The sequence below is a fragment of the Clavelina lepadiformis genome, chromosome 2 (genome assembly GCF_947623445.1).
Source record: "Clavelina lepadiformis chromosome 2, kaClaLepa1.1, whole genome shotgun sequence".
Classification (NCBI taxonomy): domain Eukaryota; kingdom Metazoa; phylum Chordata; class Ascidiacea; order Aplousobranchia; family Clavelinidae; genus Clavelina; species Clavelina lepadiformis.
This window is the reverse complement of record NC_135241.1, coordinates 19,689,473-19,711,333: the sequence shown is the minus strand read 5'-3', so window position 1 is coordinate 19,711,333 and position 21,861 is coordinate 19,689,473. Positions and strand designations below refer to the sequence as shown.

At 35.4% G+C, this 21,861-nt stretch overlaps 3 protein-coding genes across 3 annotated transcripts; 1 reads left to right on the top strand and 2 right to left on the bottom strand.

Annotated features, from left to right (window-relative positions):
• Positions 1 to 1,656: 1,656 nt before the first annotated feature.
• Positions 1,657 to 5,773, bottom strand: LOC143444923 (uncharacterized). The gene is made up of 11 exons (XM_076943716.1): positions 5,637 to 5,773; positions 5,096 to 5,300; positions 4,760 to 4,875; positions 4,420 to 4,592; positions 4,035 to 4,280; positions 3,692 to 3,846; positions 2,826 to 3,014; positions 2,492 to 2,683; positions 2,122 to 2,289; positions 1,882 to 2,039; positions 1,657 to 1,786 (listed from the first exon to the last, which is right to left on the bottom strand). The coding sequence occupies exons 1-11, from the start codon at positions 5,699 to 5,701 to the stop codon at positions 1,657 to 1,659; spliced, it is 1,797 nt and encodes a 598-aa protein (XP_076799831.1). The 5' UTR covers positions 5,702 to 5,773.
• Positions 5,774 to 6,698: 925 nt separating this feature from the next.
• Positions 6,699 to 8,538, bottom strand: LOC143445960 (uncharacterized). The gene has a single exon (XM_076945383.1). The coding sequence runs from the start codon at positions 8,383 to 8,385 to the stop codon at positions 7,327 to 7,329; it is 1,059 nt and encodes a 352-aa protein (XP_076801498.1). The 5' UTR covers positions 8,386 to 8,538; the 3' UTR covers positions 6,699 to 7,326.
• A 6,226-nt stretch (positions 8,539 to 14,764) lies between these two features.
• LOC143445825 (serine/threonine-protein phosphatase 2A 56 kDa regulatory subunit gamma isoform-like) lies at positions 14,765 to 21,841 on the top strand. The gene is made up of 16 exons (XM_076945157.1): positions 14,765 to 14,952; positions 15,103 to 15,153; positions 15,238 to 15,406; positions 15,501 to 15,700; positions 15,796 to 15,906; positions 16,261 to 16,353; positions 16,499 to 16,629; positions 16,855 to 16,914; positions 17,201 to 17,309; positions 17,443 to 17,496; positions 17,681 to 17,851; positions 18,932 to 19,059; positions 19,280 to 19,381; positions 19,513 to 19,585; positions 19,934 to 20,104; positions 20,427 to 21,841. Exons 1-16 carry the CDS (start codon positions 14,914 to 14,916, stop codon positions 20,559 to 20,561), a joined length of 1,797 nt encoding a protein of 598 aa, XP_076801272.1. The 5' UTR covers positions 14,765 to 14,913; the 3' UTR covers positions 20,562 to 21,841.
• Positions 21,842 to 21,861: the final 20 nt, after the last annotated feature.

The following is a 21,861-nucleotide window of genomic DNA, read 5'->3' as shown; positions in this document are numbered from 1 at the left end:
ACATTATCTTAATAATGCATATAATTATACACAAGGATAATAGCAATAGTCTACCATTACAACTCTAATTATATATTACATAAAAGCAAACATATTGACAGCAGTGAAAAAGATATATAAACATTTTTCCATAGTTAACTAACCCCATTCAGGATTAGTGGCATTTACTGCTGTTGTTCCGTGTCCTGCACCCACCCATAGGCCAAGACGACCTAAAGACCCCTGACGAGGAAGGGAAGAGATGGCTGCAATTGGTAGCCGAATATGCTTGAGCCGACGTCATACGAAAGAAGAAGACTGCTGTTGTAAAATCTTCATTGCTTTTATGCTGGTTGAAGAAGCTGACAATCGTGTGGTTACTTGAACGAACAGTTCATTTCTGTTCGGTCGGAGAAAATGTTAAACTTGGATGAGAATTGAGAAACGAAGTCGAGCGAGGTTTTGAAATTTTCTTTCCCACTGCTCGCTGAAGAAGCAAGTAGGAACTAAAGATTCATTCTCTCGTTTGAACAATCTAAAACACGATTGATTTTGTATTAACAAATTTTAAACAAAATTTGTGAACCTTCAAGAAATAACATTGAAAATAAAATGAAAATGAAAAGCTACCGAATGCTAATCGGAAAAATAAAAGATAAAATAATATTTGTCTTGCAATATACGTTTGTCTGACTACTAGAGATGGCTACAATTATAAATGAAAATATATAGATGTTTACCCTACATAAGTTTTGTGCTCAGTCAGTTATATGTATTGCTACTTTGGTTTGATTCTTATTTCGCAATTCTGGAGAAAAATGTTCCGGGTGATGCCCCTACGTTAAACTTATTTGTCCAACAATCCGTTATCGTTATGTCGTGTATCAAATCAATATCAAGTTATATTTAGTAAATTTTTTATAACTTACTTTTGTAAGATAACGATACTTAAACCTATACAGGATGTGTAAGTTGTGGGGATTCGAATTGTGTAGAATTTCGGTTGCAAACAATTCCTAGTATTTTCCACTGTTCACTCTACGCTATTTTTCAGTTGCACGTAACACCGTAAAAATTTTAACCAGCAAAACTTGGGCTACCAACCGGAGGGAGGTTGGTTATTCGGTTACTTATTCAGTAACTATTTGCAGATAACGTCAGTTACTTGTAAATCAACTAATCGGTTCTTTACTTTTTTGTTGGTGAAGTTGCTTGCCGATAATTAATAATTAATAAATAAGCGACCGCGGTAATAGAGAAACAAATATGCGCTGGTAAAATTTGAGTGGTGACGCATGACCAAGAACAGTATAGTCTTATACTTAACTGGCAAACTGACACTCTATAAATTCAAAGATATGCAAAACATTTTTAAATCAATCTCATAAAACGCAATAAGAATATATAAAAACCTGTTGATCTAATTATATATGAGGCGTTGTTTGTTACTGTTAAAGATATAGCAAAGAAATGGAAACCGTCTGACACACGGCTTCGTAAAATTAAATATTGCCTAGTGGCAAAAACGTAAAAATTCGTTTTTCTTCTCGCTTTCATTTTCTTCGTTTCTCACGCCATGCAATAGATAAACTTATGGTAATGACCAATGCCAGTAATACGCCAAATGTAATGCACAACCACATCCACCAAGCCGGGACTAAGCTGTCCTGAAACTCTTCATTTCGGCATGTAGAACGTGCAAATGCGTCCGGCGTGACAGTTGTTAATAATGGCGTGGCCACAGTAAGCACAGGAAGAGTTCTTGTAATTATCGTTGATTTTGTGGTGGTCGTTGCCGTTGTGTTTGCTGGGTTTGTTGGTTCCAAATGTTTGTCAGTAAAATAAATTGTAGTGGTCGATGGTCTTGTAGTAAACAATTTAAATAAAGGTGTCGTTGTTAACCTTGTAGAAGATTCCAAAGTCGTCAGTTTTTCCACTGTGGTGGCGGAAGGATCTAAAGATCTCATTGTGAGCGACGAATCAGGTGACACAGATGTCGTCGCAAGTATTGTCGTGGGAAGAGTGGTTGACGTTGTTGCAGTGTTGAAAACCGCGTTTACCTGCATGTTATGAAAGTAAAACTTTGGTTCTAACTGGACATTTTATAGTTTCAAATTGACACAGATTAGCTAAAGCACTTACAACGATTGCTCGCATTTCTAGTGGTAAAGACAACTGTCCTTTAGAATTGATGCTGATGTAAATAGGTAAAGTGTCATCATGTAGCTTGAAGGAACTAATTTCAGATATCTTGCTGCCTTCCTTTAACAAAATTCCATCTCCTGTTGCAACGAACGTAATATTGTTTCCCTGCCAAAAATAAGACACAATTTTTGAACCTATCAGCTGTCAGTTGCTGAATACTAACTTGATATAATGCTGTCACGACGTATTGTTGTATTTGAAGCTTTCTGTTTGGGTTTGTGTAGCCAAACATTTAAAATAAGAATTCACGTCATCGCTCATGACGTCTTTCTTTTTAAGCCTTCTCTCATTATTACGTTTAACTTACCCCAGTAAGCTGGAAAGCTACTGAATGCAAAGCTGAATTTGGGTTGGGGAAAGTACCGATGTAACCTTGACCGGAACTTCCGTTAACGCTTTCTGTACTCAAGGAAATTGTGACGTATCCATTTCTTGGTATTTTGATGGACGAATAATGAGAACTTCCAGATGAAATGCGAATGGTAACAAGAGTATTGTTCTAAAAAGTTGCATAATGAAAAGGCATGATATTTAATTGTATACTTATTTGAAATACCTGTAGTTATCCTTGTATGGGCACAGAAAACTCTCCTAACCCAATGTTCTTAATTTTACATGTAATCTGAATGCCCATTACCTACCAATAAAGTTGCAGACGCTGTACAAGTTTGCTCAGTTAAAACACGTTGCAAGATCGGTAGCAGTGTATTGAACTGGGACAACTTGTAGGCGTAGGTGCTGTCAGGATTGCTGGCAATCAAATTAATTTCTTCAAACTTTATTCCATGTCCAACACCGACAGCAAAAACCGTGATGCCAGCTTCGTGGGCCTTAAAAATGCATGGATAACTTGTAGGGTCATAATGACTCGAGTCACTGTATTCGAAGACTCGACTTGACTCGAGCTACTTTCTAAGACAGTACAAAAATGACTTGACTTGATTCGAGTCATTGTTTGAAATGACTCACTCAAGTCAGTTGTTTTTGATTATGTATCAGTATTAATGTAAAACGAATCTCTATTCTTTAGTTACAATACATTAAAGTGTAACTAACAATGATTTATGATATGATCTACGAATCCGTACGGGGCGACCAAATGAAGCAAATTTTGTAATAATCCTAAACGTTTGTGGTTGACAGAAATGGTATTTTTGCTTTCTGTTGGGCTTGACTGCGAATATTAGTCGACTTGACTTGACTCAAGTCACTTCTACCAAAAGATTCGACTTGACTTGAGTCTTAAAAGGTAAATGACTCGACTTGACTTGCTACTCGAGTTTGATGACTTTATTACGACTCTAATAAATTGTTGTATTTATCCTCCTTTAAGTATATGTCTTCATATGTTATGTTTGATTGAAGCAAATGCAGGAACAAGTTTTAATGCATGACCAGTAAATCCAATCATTCATGTTTTACCGCTTGGCTATTTACGTCGTATGGGAAAAACAATTTGGTGTTATTGTAAACAAAAAGTTATAAACATGAAAAAGTTTGATATTACGTCATAAACTGGCTGTAAAACGTCGTCGTTGCTTTGTCCATCTGTGAGTACAATCAACACTCTAGGGACACCTTGTGACCGATCTCGAGCTCCGTTTCTTTCATTAAAACCTTTGGTTAATACTTTGGTGATGGCGGCTCCGGTATTTGTTCCGCCTAGTTTATGTGACAGTAAAACTGCGTGATGTCATGTGCTGTTTATTAACATGCAATGAAATGGAATGACGTCTACCAATTGGATTGCATTTGCTATTGTACTAAAACTTACACGGACTAAGTAACTGTGACATTAAACTTTAAAGCCCTTATTTTAAATGCAAAAATGAGTTATCAAAAAAGTTAACCTCTTTTGTAGTGAGTAGTTTTGACTGCTTCCATAAACTCCTGATTGCTTGTGTGCTGGTTGAAGTAGCTGATTATTGTGTGCCAGGTCGAATATATGGACATTCCTGTTCTTACTCTGTCGGAGGAAATGTTAAACTTGGATGAGAGATGAGAAACGAAGTCGAGCGAGGTTTTAAAATTTTCTGTCCCAATGCTCCCGGAAGAATCAAGTAGGAACCAAAGATCCATTCTCTCATTTGAACAACCTAAATGCCATTTATAAGGTTACGTATAGGCTTCTTATGCTAAACATAATAAACATCATATAGGCTACAATACCATTACTTTATGACAACAAAAACTTTAGCAGATAGCCTGCGCTCAACTAGTTCCTTTCTCGCTTACTTAAATTTGATTCGTGTTCGGCAACTTGAGTGGAAAAAACATCTGAGGATGCCCCCGAGTGGTAGTTATTTGCCCACCAATCTGCTTGATCCATCAATGTCCCTGGTAATGTGCTTAGGCCCACCATAATTTCGATGTAAAGCCTTCCTACCAGTGCCGAGTAAAATGGGATGCTGTGAAAACACCTTGACGTTTCTGGCTGAGTTGGTTAGATAATAACAAATGATAGACACACTCTTCAATATAAAAATTTATTTTCTTGCTCTATGAATCTTGATTATTCTTGTATATTTCCTTATAAAAAATACATTGTTAACTTATTTAACATTAGTACAAGCACCTGTAATCTCTTTCATAGACGAGATTGTGATATTCGTCGATTAGATTAAAATTCTTCAAAGTTGAATTAAGAGATGAAAGATTGTTAAAGATTATGTTTTCCATGTTCGTAGAAATCTGACAACATTATTATGTTAGAGAAAAACACAACCTTATTATAAATATCTTAACAAAATTCCTTATAATTACAGTAATAGCTATAATACACAAAGCAAATAGTAATTTAAAACTATTTTTTTCATGCTGAAACAATCATGCCAATAATGGTAGAAGCGTCCGTAAAATACTAAATGTATAGGCATACATACAGCTTTTCTATACTTGTTTGGTTGAGTACCTGCCATATTCCTCTTTTTTTGTTTCTGTTGCTATAATTTCGTCCGTACTCAGTTTCTACAAATGAGATCCGTTTCATGAAGCCAAAGTCGTTTGAAAATGCAAAGAGACTGTCGATCTTCTGCAAACACGCTTGTACCACTTCCTCCCCGAACGATCCTTCCGCCAGAGTTAGGTCAATAGCGCCAATAGGAGATGTCTTCTTTCTAAAATATGTAACCAACAGTATAGCTTTTGTTGGTTAACTTAATGTTAACTTAACTTAACTTAACATAATTAATTAAGTTAAGGAATATTGTCGTTCCTGCATCCAGTAAAGGATGTTTTGTGAGGTCTGGGTTTACTTAGAGCTATCATTGACTGCACAAACGTTGTTTCCCAAACGTCAGGTGCCTTTGATGATTTTTATTGATGAGCGAAAATTTTCATTGACATTTAACATATTTAAAAATCTTACAAAAGCTTTGATAATTAATATATACCAAAAAATATCGCAGTAAAATCATTTATTGTCATTACTTACTTACTTACTAATTACTTACTTGTTTTCCGCTGGCATAGCACTTACTAATATTCCTGTCATTAGTAAAATAAGTGTGTATTCCATTTTTTTAACCAAATATATTTTGCAACAATGGTGTAATTTGCCAAGCTAATACTTTGCGTTTTCATCTAATTAATAAAATATACTTCTAACGCTGGAAAAACATCTTTTTATGAAAGATTTTTAAATTTCACTTTCTCCCCGTCTCTTTGTGTCACTGAAAATGATTCCTCTTTCTGAGAAAACTTTTATAGCGAAGGTCATCATAATGCACAAGGAATGCAAATCACAAAGAAAGCGATTAGATACGCGAACTCGCTATTTTCGACGGCGACTTTGTAACATGGAAGTTTATGGCGGCCACAATGACGTGGTAAAATGTTTTGGCCATACGTATCATATATTAATATACGTCAAAGCAAAATATTTTGCTTATAGCCTTGCCTCTTCTTTCACTGGAAACATATTCCAATTAACATCTTGCCTTCCACCTTTACTAGAGCACGTAGATTTATTGAAGGCTTCAAAAGAATTTTTAATCAACGTCAACATCGTTGTTACTTTTTATTCTCAAGAGATGATCTTTCGAGACCGCTACCATGTTACAGGACGGTAATTTATTCATATCGAGGCATGAGAAGCATAAGCAAAAACGAACGAAATCGGGATCTAGTCGTTAGCTACCATAATTGTGAAACATCACTTGTATCGATTAATATTTTATATTGCATCTGTTTAATTAGGGATCTGCTTCATACACTCACCCTTGGGAAATTTTAGCGAACAAGCAAAACTATATATAGGTCGTACATCGAGGCACTTGCCTTGGTAAATTTCTTGGAATTTTGGCACAATAATTTTCAAGTTCTAAGCTGCATTTAACAACAACCTTATCGGGGACCATAGTTAACATGTTGGCCACCGTAAAAATTTAATCATGCATGAAAGGCCTTCATTGACGTGATCACTTCATCCATTGCAGGCTTTGACTCTACTTTATACGCAGTTATCAGAAATACGAATACCAACAATTTTGAAGCTTTTTATCTTGATCTTGATGGCGTGTTGTGTATGTTTTATTTATGATATAAACATGCACAACACAAGCATTTTCTTGCAAAATTAATTGAAATTGTGTGCACAGACCATAGATTTTTGAAAAAAAAAACGTTTTTAAAATTCTAAATCTTGTTGGAGATCATACTGTACCCTTGCTTCGGTCACACTAAACATTATCGTTCAGATATTAACAAATTCATGCCCTCGATATTGAAAGTATACAAGTTTATAAGTTGTTCTATACATCTAACAGCAAAAGCTTATCGGATAAAATGCAGAAACGAACATGTTCTTAGTTAAAATTTAATGGCTTTTGGACAGTGAAACTCTTTATAATGAATGAGCGCCTTTATAAATGGTTCAATTGCATTAAAATAAGATAAAGCAATGTCGCGTTTTTATTTATCAAAAAGTTGTTTCCGTGGAGTTTTTCTGCACCACATTATTAATAATAAATGTCGTAACATATTCGACGCAACACAATGCAGATAGTAAGATACAGATTAAGTATACAGCTAACAACTACAAAAAATGTTGCGTTGCTTATGCTACCAAATATGCTCTTTTATCATTCATCCATTCATTCAAACATTTCTGTGTAGCCAAAATGATACGGTTCGCAGCTATACTCAAAACCCCAAGTCAAGCTCTTCAGACAATGTTGAGTTTTCAGTGACGTATGTTAGCACATCCTCGTCTGCCATTTTGTTAACATCCACTGTTGGTTTCACCTCCTGGGCTGACGTTTTGGGGTTTCGTTCGCAAGGAGTAACTTTTTTCGTGTCAATCTTCCTCAACCTGGACGAAATTGAGCTTATGTCTTCCGTAACATCCAGCAGATCATCCTGCTGATCTTCCACTTCATCTTCATCAAATATATTTTTATCAGTATAATCTTCCTCATCACTAAGAACTATTAATTCTTTCTCTCCGACTGAAATTGTTCCCATAAGATCAGGTTTCTCGAAGAGACCTGCTGCTGTATTGGGCTTTTTGGCGCCAGTTAGCGGTACTTCATATGGTATATCTGCGTGCGCAGGAAGTCGAGAATTTTCCGTCGTCGTGCTACTGCCTTCAAAGATTTGCCCTTCGAAGTCTGCGCCAAAATTTATTTCATGAAATAGATTTTCTTGAGGAATTACTGCTTGCTTTCTTTCTTTTTGCACTTTGTCCCAAATACCTTTCGTTTCATTTTTTGGACTGATTCTGTCTGTGTCTGTTGATTTTCCAGAGGAGTTGGCTTTCTTGACTTCCAAAAATTCTTGTAACTGTTCCGACTTTGCAATTTTTGTTGTACTCGCGCACCATTGCACAAATTTATCCAAAAGTAGTTGTCGCTCCCGGTACTTACTGTGTAAAGATAATTCAGATTTTCCTATAGAGATCTCAAGCAGGGTTTTCTTAGCAAGTTCAGGAACGTAGGTACCACAATACCTTTTGTCTAGGTCCTTTCTTAGTTTAAGAAAATCATTATAGGATTTCTCCTTTGTGAAGTGCACAATTTCATCTTCCGTTGAGTCAGACGTATCGCTTGCAACCATTTTCATTATTATCACAAGACGGTAAAGTACACTTTTTGATTCACTTTTAGTGGGCAGCCTGTAGTCTGAGATGGTTAAATCCATCCCAGTTTCGTTGTTTTTAATGATTCTTGTCGCTTTTACGCCTATTCGCTTGGAAAATGCCATAACTTATACAAAAAATGTAACAACTTTCACCTAATATTTGTAATTTGGGCTGTATTTTTACAATTTTTATTAAGCTGCACTAAACAAATGCCTTGAAAATACTCTTCCAACCTACGAAATGAACGACAGTCTGCGGATAAAGACTTGCCCAAACTTCTGCACAAGCACACAATTAATTTCAACCATTTCCTGAACTAGTGTATGTCTGCGTTGTCTGTAAATTATTGGTAAAAGCTCGCATAAGCGCGTGCCTGGCGAATGAAAAAGTAAACAAGTAAAGTTATGCAATTGTGCATTTACTTTTAAGAGCCAATACGCTTTCCGATAGTGTCAAAAAAAATAATAAAAACATTGTACGCTGTATTCCAAACGCTAAAATTGAGCAGACTGTGTCTTAGTATACAATGCTGTTAGGCCATATTTAGGGCCTATCCTGAAATGGTCGGAAGCAGTAACAATTATTATTGTATACTGCATGGAATACAATATAAACCTGTTTTGCTTTAATTTGATGTCGACCTGTATAAGCTTTTATAAATATTGGATCGAAAAGGCACTTTGTGTAAATGGAATGTCATGCTACAAATCTGATTACAATAATATCATTAAATTCCATACATAGAATATGACACGCCTGAGTTTGTTGTAGCAACACTGTAATTTACTTTTTGCACATTTTAAGCTCTCACGGTTTTGCCGCTTTTTGGTAGATTGCAGAGGTTGACAGTAGGTACTTTGAATGTACCGTCGGTAACGGTACAGGTACTTGGCAAGAAATGTACGACGGTTCCGGTATTCGGTTCTATTTTTAAAAAGTAGTTCGGTACTCGATACTGGTACTTTTTGTGTGAAAGATGCTGCTGCAAATGCAATGTTTGTCGCTATTATGCCCCCGGTAAAGGTTACTCCAAGTCAAAACATATGTGACGTTACTCGTTGCAATTTTACTTAACATTATTAGATTAAAAATGATCAACAGATGCTAAAATTAGTATCAAGGATTAAGTAACACGTATTTTTGAAAACTTACTTGTTAAAATTTTGAAATAATCAGTGAAATTATCGAGTACCGGAACCGACCGAAATTTCTTGAAAAAAGTCCAAAACTTCGGTCTTTTTTTCAAAACTACCAGTCTCGGTACTGAAAAAGTACCGCGGTACAGTAGTTCGGTTCTATAGTACCGCGGTACAGTAGTTCGGTTCTATAGTACCGCGGTACTGACCACCTATGGTAGATTGTTTGTGAGCATATTTCTTGTTTGACCAGTTTACAACGAGGTTAGCACAGTATGTTTTGCACCCCATACGGTCGATGGCGAATAATAAACAAAAAAGTAGGCTATAGCCAATGTTCCCTCTAAGCTGCGCGCGTGCGCAAATGCGCACTGCTGACACGGTCTCCGCGCACAGAAAATCTGTGCTTCGCACAAGAAAAAAATTCAACCTGAATTGAAAATAAAATAAACGCATAATAATGGACACAGTGCGCACGTCTGATGTTGCTCACAGTGGTCCAAGGGACCGCTCAGGGAGTTAGTGTGTTTGCTCAGACTCGTGAAAAATTAGAGGAAACATTGGCTATAGCCTACATAAAGTGATCAGTATGGGCCTATGTATAGGCTACTGACTGATCTTATAAGCTACCCCATATCAGTGACGAGCAGCAACGGAAAAGACTATGCGTGAAATATTTTCACAAATGGAACATAACTTAACAGCTTTATAACTAATTACGCTGGAATTGACTCTGAATTTATGCTTAACTCATGCATGAGTAATAATATACATTTCAGTTCGAAACGAATGTCTTATTTAGCAAATTAATATTACTACTACATAATCCTGTATAGGTTCATAATTTGCCGTAGATAGGCTTACTATACGGCATAAATATTAAAGTCGTATCTATGCGGTTAGTCAGGGTTTTTGAGTTGTGTTAAAGTTCTTCATTAGGGACAATCGACCGGAGGTAGCTGATAAGTAGGCCTATATTATTAGGCTACAACAGAGTAGTATCTTTTACATAAACACCATTTTGGTATGTATAATGTATAGCATATTCTAACCTTTATGCAAGTAGTTTTCACTTCCTTTTTGTAGCGACTTATTGCAGACCGGTAGCATGATAGCTTAACAGCCTTAACTTAAAAAGATTTTACCAAAATTAATTTTATAACTTAGTTAAACACTTAGTATTTAGAATTTATATTTGTCAAATAAAAATATTTAATAAGTTATTGATTTAACATTAAGTATTATTTTTAAAAAGTTATTGCATAAGCTTAAGCCTGCTTGTGAAAATCTGGATTAAGTGGGCGGGAAGCCGAATAAAACTTAACTTTATGCTCATCTTCAGCTAGGCTATGTCCTTTAAGTGTCTTTTCAGCACCCAGTCGTGTGTTTTCAGTGACTGACGCACAATGGGGAACATTGTGCTACGTTTTTCATTTTGCCTTCTCTCGAAAACTTTTTTTCAGAAAATACTCGCATTTAGCGTGTTTATCAGAATAGTTACTGTAAGTTAATAATCCTTGTTTGAACTTTCCGATGAAATATATTTAAACATTGTGAAAGTAGGCTATATACCCCAATGGCTATTTCTAAAAATGTAGTTATGCAAAGTGAGTAGATAGCTTATATCGGTTGAACCTTGACTAAATTAAACTTATGGAAATATTCAAATAAATCAACAACAAAAAACCTGTGAGCTACAAGCTTACATTGGGCTAGGTCTATTTGTTGGAATAAAACTTTGCGATGGTACCTTTGACAGAAACTTACCTCACTAAAATTTCCCACCTTTAGGTATAAATTAAGTTAATAGGATAGGCTATTTTAAAAGTTTCTAGATAAATTTATAAAAATATTAAAATTGCTCAAAACCAATATTTACTGATTAAACAGATAAAGAAAAAGTCGATTTGGAAACTTTTCAGTTTGAGAATGAAAGGAAAAAAACGTCTTTGATATCCAGCGGCGCTACCGTTTCACTACTCTTCGGCAAAATAGCCCAATTACAACGCTTGTAGCCTACCTGTCCAGTGGTTCCTGTGAACAGTTCACAGTTATAAATCAACAGAAAAGCAAATGACAATGTGTGTGTCTATCGCCATCGGAACTTGCTCAAAGGTAACCGCTTCTTAACCAAGGCTCAAGGAATCGCATGGTCACCCAGTTTAAGTGGTGCAAAGACCTTCTTCAGATCTAGGATTTCATAGACGGTGTGTATTTTGCGAAAAGCTAGAGGTTTGTCTGGCAATAGACCAACGAAAGTGGAAAAATTAATTAATCTTGGTTATAAATTCCGATCGTCATATTTTGTTTGCGATTGTGTAAACGCCTCTTTGGTGCCTGTGAGTTCGGCTTACTATAAAGAATGATATTGGCCACTTTTTGGTGTTTGAACAAAAAAGTATGTAGCTTTGGTAACACTCTGTAAATAATGTGATCTTAAAGTATGGCAACGCGAAATAACCAGTGACCAAACACAAAAGGTACAAAAAAAATAATTTTTCTGTCATACAAGTCGTTTCGTACGCTTAAATATAAAAACCATTACCAGAGATAAGTTTCAAAGAAGATGTTTTGATGCGTTCATTTTGCTCAGTGTACCAATACTAATTTTGTTTTTATTCATATGAAAAAAAATGTTTCATATTTGAGTTTACTATGGTTTACATATTAAACTTGGATAACAAAAAAATGTTTCATGGTCATGGTTTCCTTCAGATATACATTTTGGTAAAAAGTATTACCAATATTCATTGGACTTCACAGGCGACTGGTTAGGATTCTGAGGAAAGATACTGGAGGCAGCTGACATTATGCTATTTTGGGGCGATGAATTTGCCTTTAAATTCGCTTAGTAACGTTTAATATATCAATAAATGCTCCATATTCAAGTGATTGTGTAAATTTCTTCTCCAGGAATTAACAGTTTCCGTTCTTTCTTGTTCCATTGCCGTTAACTCAAATATTGCTTTCTCCTATTTAAGCCCTATAGGCTAAAGTTTCTCAACCTGGGTCCATGGGTACGTTTTACGGCGGCTGCGAGCAGATGCCTCACTGGTGTGCTGTAGTGTAGTAGTAGGGAAGACGAGGCAAAAGAATGCCGCAAGTTCCACACGTTTTTGTGCTGTGCAAAATTAGCGGGACGAAGGCTACTGCACACGCAGTACCGGTAGTGAAGAAAAAAGTATTTTTCAATCCACAATCTACACAAAAAACGTTTTAAAGAATACAGTCAGAATTTTATATAAATTTAAAATACACTTTTTTGCCAGCGCAATGCATTTTTAGCTTTTTCACTTGTTCAGCATACCAAATTCTGCAATATTTTATATTTAGCCTACACATTGTTAGTTTGTTGTTTATGTGTTTTAATACTCACTATAAAAAGTATATGGTTACCTATAACTGCTTACTTACTTCACACCGTAATTTTGTGTTGCTGCGTAAGTCGTTACTGTTAAATTTTCAGTTTCTACGTAATAAAATAGTTAATTTTAAATTAAACAGTTACTCCTTGGGATGTTAGTGGTAATACATCAAAATTGATCACCATTATAGAACTAATACTCTTGACATATTAAAGCTATTCAAAGTTTGTTTTGTCTGCCAGGGGGAACCGTTGTTTTAAATGTGGTGCCAAGAATTAGCAATCTGCAAGCAAAACTATGAGCAAACTTGAAGTTAAAGTGGTATCACAAGTATATATTACTTCTAGGTGGCAGTAGAAACTTCTCTGCAGCTATTTATCGAAATGAATGCTTTCATGGACATAGTGTTTAGTAAAGGCAGATAAACACAGCTGGCTTCAATGTATAAAACTAGGATATACCGCTGTTATTAGTAGTTATATTTAATGCATTAATTTGTTTCGGCTGATTAAGCAAGGCCTATTATGCAGCCACATATACTTCAGAAGTGGAATAATATCAATGCCAGCCCAGAACACAATCATAAATGGCATTTTCGAATAAGACCAATAGTGTTATGAGTTAGTAATGGAAAGATATGTGAAGTTACTCTTGTGAAATTATTATGCAGACTATTTTGAACTAATTCCAATATATAACAAAATTGATTGTGTCGTGGTTACTGATACTGCATTGAAATGTCTAGCAGTGCTACTTCTCCAAAAAATAACATGTTAGGAAAATTCTACTTTAATACTGTGTCTAATACACCCCTGCAACGACAAAAACTTGTTCACAATATTTTGCAAAGCATATACCGCATTACTGTCCCACCTTTTAAAGACATTGCTAATGTTATGGGAAAAGTGTTTTATTGGTCATATATAAGGTAGACACTATCTTTTACGTGCAAGTCTGGTTTTTAATTTGCATAGCACTTTTTCAAATAAAAGCTATGGGTTTTTCTTTTGTCTATTTTGTGCTACTTTTACCCAAGTAAGTCCAACCGACTGTCCGAATATCAGTTAACGGAGACAGTTCAATCATGCAATATCCAGAAAAAAATTGTACTGGTTTATCAAAAAAATATATACATTCATAATTCAGAACTTAAACTTAATTTATTCCTGGCTTTTGATTGACTTGACGTTAGAAGGTGTGTTTCTCCTAATAAACGATGTAAAGCAAGTGTTCTTAATCAGTTTCTGACTGAAATTCTCAAAGTGAAGGGCAAGTCCAAAAACAGGTTGGCCTTAAATCAAAGAGTAATTGTCTGTAAATATACTGGAGAAAGGATTCGTACTAATATGCAGTTAATTAAGCAGTTATTGCCGTAAACACATGGCAAAAAACACAAATTTATCACTTAATTATGATGACGAAGATTGCAGTTCTTATTACATCACAATAACAGAAACAATAGTGATGACTTGGGAATTTGGATCAAATATGAATAGAATTTTGTTATGTGGCCGACAATTAAATAGTAATAAGTAGAACATTTTGCGTTAAATAAGCCTAAACTAGCTTACCGTTGGGATATATGTATGGGTTACTATGCTAACCTACCGTATAGTTCAATCTTGGCTGTAGACTCTAGCCTAGTAAGGTACCTGTAACTGCGGCAAAACAAGAATGCTTTACCAGTTCATGTGTTGTCATTTATGACATCCCTATGCTGAGAAGAAGAAGCGTTACCTGCCACTAATCACTTCCTTATGGAGACGTATTCCATCTTGAAACATAAAGATATCACTGTATTAACTATATGTAATTATGTGCATATACAATTGTATACGCTTAGGTATTTCCTAAGTATTTAGAGAAATGCTTTTTTTAGTTGTCATGGCCATATTTTGACCAAATTTTTTTATTTATTTGGTCTCGTATTGACATGCTGTTGTACAGTTTATTTATAAAATGTAAGAAGCATGCATAGCTTGCTGATCCAAATATTATACCCTTTGATTGCATATCACAGCTTTGGATTCGCTTCTTAATAGTTTTATTCAATTCCCATATTCTTGTAACTTCATCTGGCTGTCAGTGTGGTTTGTCTTTAAAATTAGCTCAGATAGGAAATGATACTTTTTGAGTAAGTTTATTCACAATGCCGACTATCAAAACGAAAAAAGGGAAAGAAGAAAAGGTACGCACAAGAGGAATATTTGTATAGAATAAAAACTTTACTAATAAAATGTGATGAAAATGCTTAATTAAAGCTATGTATACCTTTAAATTAGAAATATACATATCATAAGCTACATTGAGCAACAGGAAATACGTTTTGAAATTTTAGGGCCAAACAAAACCATCAACAGGTGCAACAAAACAGAAAGACGAAGACGGGGTAAGAACAGTGAAGAAAACTTGAAATTTTTCACATAATTATGGTTTAAATTTTCACTTCGTTTCAAATAAACATAACTTTTAGAACAAAGGAAGACCTCATGTGCCTCATCACAACAACGCTGGGCCTCCTGTAACTCCACTTAGTAAATTCCAACCTGGAGTTCCACTTGTAAAGAAAGAGAAGAGACAAAACTCCTCACGGTTTAATATCAGCAAAAACAGAGAACTAGTTAAAATGCCTGCTCTCAAAGGTAGGACGCAATCTAGTTGCTGCTATGTGTATACAACCATAGGTATCTTAACTAATTGTCTACAAATTTTGACTGGGGTTCTTGCACTTTGTAGATGCTGCTCCGAATGACATCGAAAGTTTGTTCACACGAAAACTCCAGCAGTGCTGTGTTGTCTTTGACTTTGTTACTGACCCCCTTAGTGATTTGAAGTGGAAGGAAATAAAACGTGGAGCTTTGAACGAAATGGTGGAATACATTACTCATAACCGGGGTGTGGTTACGGAGCCAATTTATCCTGAAGCCGTGCATATGGTATGTTTGCAGTAGTCTTTTATTCGTCAACAATTTATTTTTCAAGTTTTTGTATAACAAGTTGATTTTGGTAATGTTTACTCCATTTTGTATAGTTTGCTGTGAATACATTTCGTGCGCTACCCCCATCCTCAAACCCTTCTGGGGCGGAGTTTGACCCAGAAGAAGACGAACCTACGTTAGAAGCATCATGGCCTCATATTCAGGTAAATTACAGTGACACTCTATAGTCTACAGGTTAGTTATGTTTATGAATGTAAATTATGGCTCTTCTAGAATAAGTTGCATTCCAGTGTAATATCTGGATGCAAAATTTGGTTTAAATTGCTGTCCTGCCATCCCAGCGTATTAGATAAGGTGTTATGTAATGCGTATGCGTCTAAGCTTGATGTGAAATTCGGACAATTTAAATGTAACTCTAGTGTTCAAGTATTATCCAGTATATTCAACTAGCTTGAACTATTAAGTTTAGTTGTATATACATCAATGAATACTTTTGCGTATTTAGATGCAAGTTGGTTATAATAATTCATTATTACCATCAATTTTGCATTTTCCAGCTTATATATGAATTCTTTCTTCGATTTTTGGAGTCCCCTGATTTCCAACCGCATATTGCCAAGAAATTTATTGACCAAAAGTTTGTTTTGGAGGTACTGGATATAATTTATGTAAAAATATATAATATCATATAATATAAATGGAGTAGAAAAGTAAAATATATTAATGTTGTTAAATTTGTCGTCACACATGAATTTTTTTCAAGATCAATTTCTTAACTAACTAATTGTGTTCTAGTTGCTGAATCTTTTTGACAGTGAAGATCCCCGAGAACGTGATTTTCTCAAAACTACCTTGCATAGAATTTATGGAAAATTTCTTGGACTTCGTGCTCATATTCGCAAACACATCAATAACATTTTCTATAAGTATGCTACTATTTTTTAGTCAGTCTCCTGTATGCTAAGACAAATATAAACAACATCGTGGTCGGTTATGTTTCCATTTATTTTTAGTTGCATATTTTGTGTTGTGTTACAATGGCAAGTACATATAGCCCTAACTATGTAGTAATACTTAAGAGTAAATAGTGGAGTGCAAAATTCAAAGTTAATGCTGTTTTTTTTTCAAACTTTATATCTGATCTCTTCCAGGTTTATTTATGAGACAGAGCGGCATAATGGGATTGCTGAGTTGCTTGAAATTTTGGGGAGGTAAGAAGTGGTTTGTGCTTGATAATGCTCAATAGATATGGATTGTCATGACCCAGTATCGTGTAATTTTACAGCAAATTTGTATAATAAACCTTATATATGCATTTGCTGTTATTACATCTAGTATAGCATGCTATGATGCCAATACATTGCGATTTTATCATTGCACTACCAAGAAAAGTAGTGGACAGCAGTTCATGAATTTATTATAGCCTACAGTTTCATAAGAAATTATAAATGAAATTCTTCACCCACTGTCGCCTGATTTGTTATTTCTTCTAAACAGCATTATTAATGGGTTTGCATTGCCCCTTAAAGAAGAACATAAAGTCTTCTTAGTCCAAGTTCTTATCCCTCTACACAAAGCACGATCCTTGACAGTCTACCATCCACAGGTAAAAGATATCCTATTTTTTGCACTACCATTAGTGTAACAAAATGTTGACACAACTCGATTGGTATTAACCTTACAGTATTGATATTGAGCTATTACTTGGCAAACTAACTTTATCGCATTATCCTTTCAAGCTTGCTTACTGCGTCGTGCAATTCCTGGAAAAGGACTCATCTTTAACTAAGCCAGTATGTATTTAGCCTGCAGTAACTGCAGTAAAACATTAGTCTAGTAGCTGCTAGTCGTCTGCAGTTTGAATGTACTTCTTAAAATATGTTTAAAATATTTAGTCACAAGTTTTTTGAAGTTATAGCTTATTGCAGAATTACTCTCAACTCAGGGCTATTATGATCAAATATCTGCAATGTGCAGGTGATTGATGGCCTGCTAAAGTTCTGGCCCAAGGTACATAGCCCAAAAGAAGTAATGTTCCTCAATGAACTGGAGGAAATTTTGGATGTAATCGAGCCATCTGAGTTTACAAAGATTATGAATCCACTTTTTAAGAAACTCGCTCAGTGCGTAGCCAGTGCCCACTTTCAGGTTGGCTTTTCTTTTTGCTTTATAGTACATTTAGCAGGCTAATTGATTTTTGATTGATTCCAATGTCACACCAAACTTTTCTATTTTTACAAATTCATTTGAAAACTGTGTCCATGTACAGTTGTACACACCAATTACATGTGATTAGTGAGAGTGAAACTGAACGTTGATAAGGTGTTATATGGGCTTATACTTCACAGCTTATATAATTAATTAACGACTACCATGCTCTTACAGTTTTTTTTAAGGCAACGTTTATTATTTTTATTAATTAAAGCACAATTGTTGGGCTCTATTGTTTAGTTATAAGATGTTTAGTACCACAACCAGTCATTAGGTGTTTATTTTAAGGGCAGTTATTATTGATTTTGTCTGTACCCATACAAAGGCTTATCAGTATGAATTGAGTATCAGCCATATATATCACTCTCAAAGCTTAGATATCTGAAACTGGGCAGTTTGCATGCTTATTGACTGGTGCATTGTAGTTCTCAGTATGTCTTAGTTCCGCTGCTAATGAGCTGGGAATTTGAATGCTTAACACTTTTTGTAATAAAATCTTTAAAACAAGAACTACCACACAAAAGTTGCAGAGACAGCAGAAAAAATGGTGGTCTTCCCCAAGCTTCCAAGACATGAACTGTAAAATCATTTTGCCATAAGGTTACATGTAAATAATGATCCCCTATTAATACCTTTAATAAAAGCATTTATCATGAAATATATCTGTCTGAAAAATGATTGCCCTTTGAAAAGCTAATATTGACATTTGTTTAAGAAGATAATTTCTCAATATGACATGGCTATTGTTGGGTCTCACCATTGTAAAAATACCAGTAGAAAACTTGACTTAAGGTTCTGGACATTTTTCTGGAATGGCTATGAAAACAAACATGAAGAAATGTATGTAGCATTTAAAGGAAACATTAAACAGATGAAAAAGGGATTTTAAAAATAAAACTCTACATCAACAGCATTTTGTAGTGGAACTTTTGTATCAATTTGATGTTGTAAAATATGCACTAAAGCAGTTACAGAATGCATTGCACGTTGTATAATGAAATGGTTTGTTTTCGAAAGGTTGCTGAAAGGGCATTATATTACTGGAACAATGAGTACATAATGAGTTTGGTCAGTGACAATACTACAACTGTACTTCCGATAATATTCCCAGCTTTGTACAAAAACTCGAAAACACACTGGAACAAGTAAGTCTCTGTGACAACTTCCATTTATTCATCTGCAGACAGAACAATCTTTGATTTAATTTTAAATGCTTGATGTTATGTGCTTATCTTTTGGCTGTGTATCTTCGTTCTTAAGTACACAAACATTCAACATAACCATTGTTGGTCTTTTAGTTCTAGGTAATCTTGTAAGCAAGATGTGGTGGTGGTACCAGTACTTAATTTTCATTCTTTATCTCAGGACTATACATGGTCTTATCTACAATGCCTTGAAAATCTTTATGGAGATGAACCAGAATTTATTCGACGAATGTACTCAGAAATACAAACTGGATAAACAAAAGTAAGTTTGATTTATTAGTGTATCACTATCTGTTATTTGTGACACCACATTTCCTTTGTTTACTACTAAAATAATCACAACCAATCCAAAAGAATTAGTTGAACTTGAATAACGCAAACTCTGTAATGTAGAGAAAAGCAAAAGCTAAAGGAACGTGAAGAATTTTGGACAAAATTACATGACGTGGCCATGAAGAGTCCACTGGTAAGTGATATAGATATAGCAATATAATCAATCTGAATACATATTTGTATAATATACTGTTATATATACTAATTGTCTTTTGTACCATCTGCTTACACCTGAAGAAGCAAGGTCAAGCTTGCGAAAGCTCGTGTTGATAAATCAAAGTTAATTTTAAAAGTTCTTTTCTGCTCTTGTTTTTAATAACTGTTTTGAGTTTATTGCTACTGTGTGTTTTATCATCCTTTCAATGAAGTTTATGGCTATAGCTTGTTGACAGAGTTTTGATTTTGTCGCCTTTTCATCTTATTTTCCCACGACATTCAATGCAAGAGACGAAAAGTCATTAAATTTAACAAACTTTCACAGGCAAAGGGGTTCTCCCAAAATCGTCTGGCTCCCCTTCCAAGTAGCATCTTGATAGAAGGTGGTGATGCAAGCAATGTAAGCTTTAATGTGCAAGCTGCTATCTCTCCCATGGATACGGATATGATCGACAGTGATCTTCAGCCAGATCATGTCGTTAAGGAAGCGGATGAGGTTTATATCTTTATAATATCCTTTTTAACTTTCTAGAATGCTGAATGCTACAGAAAAGCTGCCTTTTTAGAACTCCAAAATGAATGATTAGATCCATGTTTATCACGTTTGAAATCATTTCTGAGATTCCTGGTTTTGTGCAAAACATATAAGAATGCTTTTGATAATTTGTGCGCCTGTGGTGATTGCATTCATAATTTCTTTTTGGGTTCGAAATTTTGGGGGAATTTTTGTACAATATTGTATGTTAGATTGTGTTGCTGTCACTTTAACTGTAATATTGATCTGACAGTTTCTTACCAAACTTTTGTTTTACGTCCAGGTAAAAAAAAAGGGCAAAACTGCAGCCTTAGTTCGCCGGAAGTCCGAGCTACCACAGGACCTTTACACCAGCAAAGCCCTTGCTTCGTACAAGCGACCGGAAGACCATCTGACAACAAGTGCCGAAAATAGCTGAATTCTCTTTCATTGCGAGTCGGAATGACACGTATATAAAAACTAGGACAAATATAAATTGTGGGGTAATATTTGTGTTTTGCCATTTAAATGTTAATGTTTGTTTAACAGACGCCAGTTCGTGCATTCGACCTCATAGTTCATGGAGTTAACTTCTTGAATTTTATGTATGCTATTTCACTATTAGGGCTTCTTGTTCTGCTTTGCGGAAGCGTTTTCCATGATTGCAGGGTTATTAAAGCACCAATAAAACCTACATCAAATAGCAAAAAATTTGTTAGCTGCTAAGAACCGATCATCAACTCGTTCACGTGTACATATAAGATATGAAACCACACAAGTTTGTCAATATTGGTTGCATGTATTGTCGCTATTTGTGCCTCATTAATTTTACCGTGGACGATCGTCGCGCTGTGCTTGTGGTGGTTCTCATGTTTCCCTTTCCATTTCTGAATTGTACTGAAAAGTTAGGGGAAACATTTTGATGTGACATTATGCGATTCATAATAATTGAAACACTGTTGCCTCGTTCCTCAGTATGCATTTAAGAAAAAAGCGCTTTATTGCTGGTTAATAATGCAAGATGGAGATGAACAAGGAAACAATGCCACGTTCTATCGCAGCTACATCTTGGTCCAGTCCTCCCGCAGTTCCATCCAGTTTCAGCTTGTTTTTAACATTCACTTCTCTTAATTGTTTGCTTTGAACTACGTTTACGTAATGATCGCGTAAATAGCCAGAAAGGTGTCTTTGTGGCAATGCATATTCACGCGTGCCATCCCGCAACCTATTCCCGAGTTGATAAAAAACCTTAGTAGAATTTCTGGCACTTATGCGTTCAGTTTGCTGTGTAAAGAGTTATTTAAGTGTACGTACGTTGTAGCGTGACCGTCGATGAAAAAACTAGCCTTTTGCCTAGATAACAGTGCCCAGTGCTAATAACATCGCTATGAATTAATACCGATGTGTTGCCTATTAGCTCGTCGACTGACAGAGGCCGTGTAGTTCTCAAACTTCGGTTGCATAGAGTCAGTGAACTGTATGCCGCACTCTATTAGCTACTTTGCTTTTGGTGGCCGCTTTTTAAGTCGACGCGTCCGTTTTGTGTTGTCACCTATATTCACCATAGTCGTTTAATTTTGCCGTAAAAATAATAAGCTATGCCCCGATCTGTATGTGTGAGGGTTCATTTATGATGATTGTGGATTGTAACCTATACGTGCCAGCGGGTTTCTATACTCTTTTCTGTGTATGTCGAACGAGTAAACGTTTTAACCTGTTCTTTGCTGAACTGCTGTGCA